Here is a 3,315-nt window from a genome sequence, read left to right on the forward strand (position 1 = left end):
TCTGTTGTACCATATGCGCTTCGGTGAAACCAGGATTCACATCGGTCTGACCGAAAAAGTGAAACCCTAGTTTCAGTTGCTGCTTCCGCACTTCAAGGAGGAGGGAGCACTTTGGATGAAGGCCGGTCTACTCAAGGTGATGTGCACAGTTTCAAGGAGGGTAACACTCATTTCATCAAATAGAAAAGGAGGGTAACGCACGTGGGCAGGTCAGGAGTAGTTCGTTTAGATTTTTGGGGTGGCGCCGGATATGTTCCTCATGTAAATATATTGTAAAACTGTGGAGCTTCGGGGAGTCTTCCCCCTTCTTCTTTAATGAATGACTATTCAAGGAAAAAAATAAACATTTCTATTTTTTCAATTATTAATTTTTCTTTCCCATATCATCAGGCGGTAATAATCCCCCTCTCTTCCCTGGCAACTAGCCGTTGCGAGCTTGCGGCCGCCCCTGTCGTCGACCCCTACAAATACCGCTCCCAATCAAATCCCTAAATCTCACAAGTCATCGAGCAATCTGTGACTTTCTCTCTCTCCCCTTCCCTCTCGTGCTCGCCGCCGCCGGTCCGGGGGAGACGAATCCCTCTCGCTCTCGAAAGATCCCCGTCTCCTGTCGCCAGTCCGCTCGTTGTTGAATCACAGCATCCCGTTCGCGTGCTAATTTTTGCCCGATCGATCGATCCATCGATCCGCGTTTACTTCTGCAGCTCCGCGCCGCCTTTTCTTGTTGCGATTACTGTTATTTGTTTGCCTGTTCTGTTTCTTCTACTCTAACCATGGATGCAGGCTCCCGCTCGATCTCCTCCGGCAAGAACCGCGCCGCCGTGCAGCGGCCGCCGCTCCAGGAGGCCGGATCCCGCCCCTACATGCCGTCGCTGAGCACGCGCAACCCGTCGGCTAAGTGCTACGTAAGTTCTTGGATCCGAGATCCCGCAGATGCGTGTGCGCGTACGGTGTTCGACGGAATGCCTGACCGGGTTTCTTTTTCCCCTTCTGTGCGTGCAGGGAGACAGGTTCATCCCGGACAGGTCAGCGATGGACATGGACGTGGCGCACTACCTGCTCACGGAGGGCAAGAAGGACAAGGAGAACGCAGCGGCATCCCCGTCCAAGGAGGCCTACCGGAGGCTTCTGGCCGAGAAGCTGCTCAACAACCGGACACGGATCCTCGCCTTCAGGAACAAGCCGCCGGAGCCCGAGAACGTGTTTGCTGCCGACACGGTTTCTTCTCACCAGGCCAAGCCGGCCAAGCAGAGGCGCTACATTCCCCAGGTATGGGCATCCTCGTGGTTCTACTAATGCATTGAAGCAAAGCTACAGATGTGGTAGCATTTGGTGGTGGTTATTGATGTCAGTTGACAATTGCAGTCTGCCGAGAGGACTCTGGATGCACCTGACCTCGTCGACGACTACTACCTCAACCTAATGGACTGGGGGAGCAGCAACGTGTTGTCCATTGCGCTGGGCGACACCATGTACCTGTGGGACGCCTCAAGTGGATCCACATCTGAGCTCGTGACAGTCGAGGAGGACAACGGCCCCATCACCAGCGTCAGCTGGGCTCCTGATGGCCGGCACCTTGCTATCGGGCTCAACTCGTCTGACATCCAGCTCTGGGACACCAGCTCCAGCCGCCTGGTTAGCATACACTTCCAGCATCCCAAAATGTTGTCCATGTCCTAACGAGGTTGATCAGATGCTTAATTACATTCTTCTTTGTATGCAGTTGAGAACTCTGAAAGGTGTGCATGAGTCAAGGGTCGGTTCGCTGGCATGGAACAACAACATCCTGACGACCGGCGGCATGGACGGCAGGATCGTGAACAACGACGTGAGGATCAGGGACCATGCCGTGCAGACTTACCAGGGGCACAGCCAGGAGGTGTGCGGGCTCAAGTGGTCTGGCTCAGGGCAGCAGCTGGCGAGCGGTGGCAACGACAACCTTTTGCACATCTGGGACGTGTCGATGGCTTCGTCCATGCCGTCTGCAGGCCGCAACCAGTGGCTGCACAGGCTTGAGGACCACACGGCTGCCGTGAAGGCGCTCGCATGGTGCCCATTCCAGAGCAACTTGCTGGCAACCGGCGGCGGCGGTAGCGACCGGTGTATCAAGTTCTGGAACACACACACCGGCGCATGCCTGAACTCGGTTGATACCGGGTCACAGGTGTGCTCTCTTCTGTGGAACAAGAATGAGAGGGAGCTGCTGAGCTCACACGGGTTCACTCAGAACCAGCTGACATTATGGAAGTACCCTTCGATGGTCAAGATGGCTGAGCTCACTGGCCATACCTCCCGCGTTCTTTTCATGGCACAGGTACATTCCCATCGCCATTTTGATTCTTTGCAGATACTATCAACATGTTAACCTGATCGTTGTTTGATCGTCCTCTTGTGGTGTGAAACTGCAGAGTCCTGATGGTTGCACGGTAGCGTCGGCTTCTGCGGACGAGACCCTCCGCTTCTGGAACGTGTTTGGCACTCCTGAGGTGGCCAAGCCTGCACCCAAGGCTTCCCACTCCGGCATGTTCAACAGCAGCTTCGCCCATATCCGCTAAGATGAACAATGCGAACAATCTCTTGAACTGGATATAGTCCTATGGACCGCTGTGTTGTGTGTACAGATAACAGGCTAAATACCTGGGTGTATATACCGCTGATGTACTGCCTAAACTGTGGATAAGATAATATACGGATGGAGCCGCCGAAATTCGGCTCCCGGGGACGTAGGCACATTGCCGAACCTCGTTAACAAATGCCTGTGTCTTTGTTGGTTGGCTGTGATTGCTTTACTTTGTGTGCATATATTTTGTTCATGGTATATTTCTCGAATTCGCACTTGCGCCTTCCCAGCTTAATCATGCTCAGCTTGGGCTTGTGATTCATCCAGCTTAGACTTGTGTAGTTCATCCAGAAGATTTAGGGGTATGCTATTTCTTTTTCTTAGTGTGATGTTTCTTCCAGAATCGCCCTTTGGCTGAGCAGATGACCTGAAGGAGCATGGAACTCGTAGCCATATGCAATGCAACTTTGCTGTAATCAAGCTCCACTGCACGGAAGTTGTGCATAATAATCTTTGTCTGGAAACTGAACCTGTTGCTAGGTGCTACCTGTCCGAGCAACACGGCTTTGCTCTTGCCCAACTCAGTCTCTCAGTGGTACGACCTCGAAATGTAGAGCCTGGTCAGACTGTAACTTCAGATAAGATTGATTTCATTCGTTTGATTTAGTTTGTTCTCTGGGGACGAGCATCAATAGAAGATCAGTAAACAAGTTTGCCAACTCCGCGGCAGGTCTGAACCTATTGCCGAATTGAAT

At 52.7% G+C, this 3,315-nt stretch overlaps 1 protein-coding gene across 1 annotated transcript; it reads left to right on the forward strand.

Annotated features, from left to right (window-relative positions):
- The first annotated feature begins 415 nt into the window (after window positions 1–415).
- LOC109777382 (cell division cycle 20.2, cofactor of APC complex) lies at window positions 416–2,753 on the forward strand. Its single transcript, XM_020336026.4, has 5 exons — window positions 416–905; window positions 1,003–1,269; window positions 1,366–1,635; window positions 1,724–2,314; window positions 2,409–2,753. Exons 1-5 carry the CDS (start codon window positions 774–776, stop codon window positions 2,553–2,555), a joined length of 1,407 nt encoding a protein of 468 aa, XP_020191615.1. The 5' UTR covers window positions 416–773; the 3' UTR covers window positions 2,556–2,753.
- Window positions 2,754–3,315: the final 562 nt, after the last annotated feature.

Source organism: Aegilops tauschii, chromosome 5 (genome assembly GCF_002575655.3).
Source record: "Aegilops tauschii subsp. strangulata cultivar AL8/78 chromosome 5, Aet v6.0, whole genome shotgun sequence".
In the NCBI taxonomy this organism is placed as follows: domain Eukaryota; kingdom Viridiplantae; phylum Streptophyta; class Magnoliopsida; order Poales; family Poaceae; genus Aegilops; species Aegilops tauschii.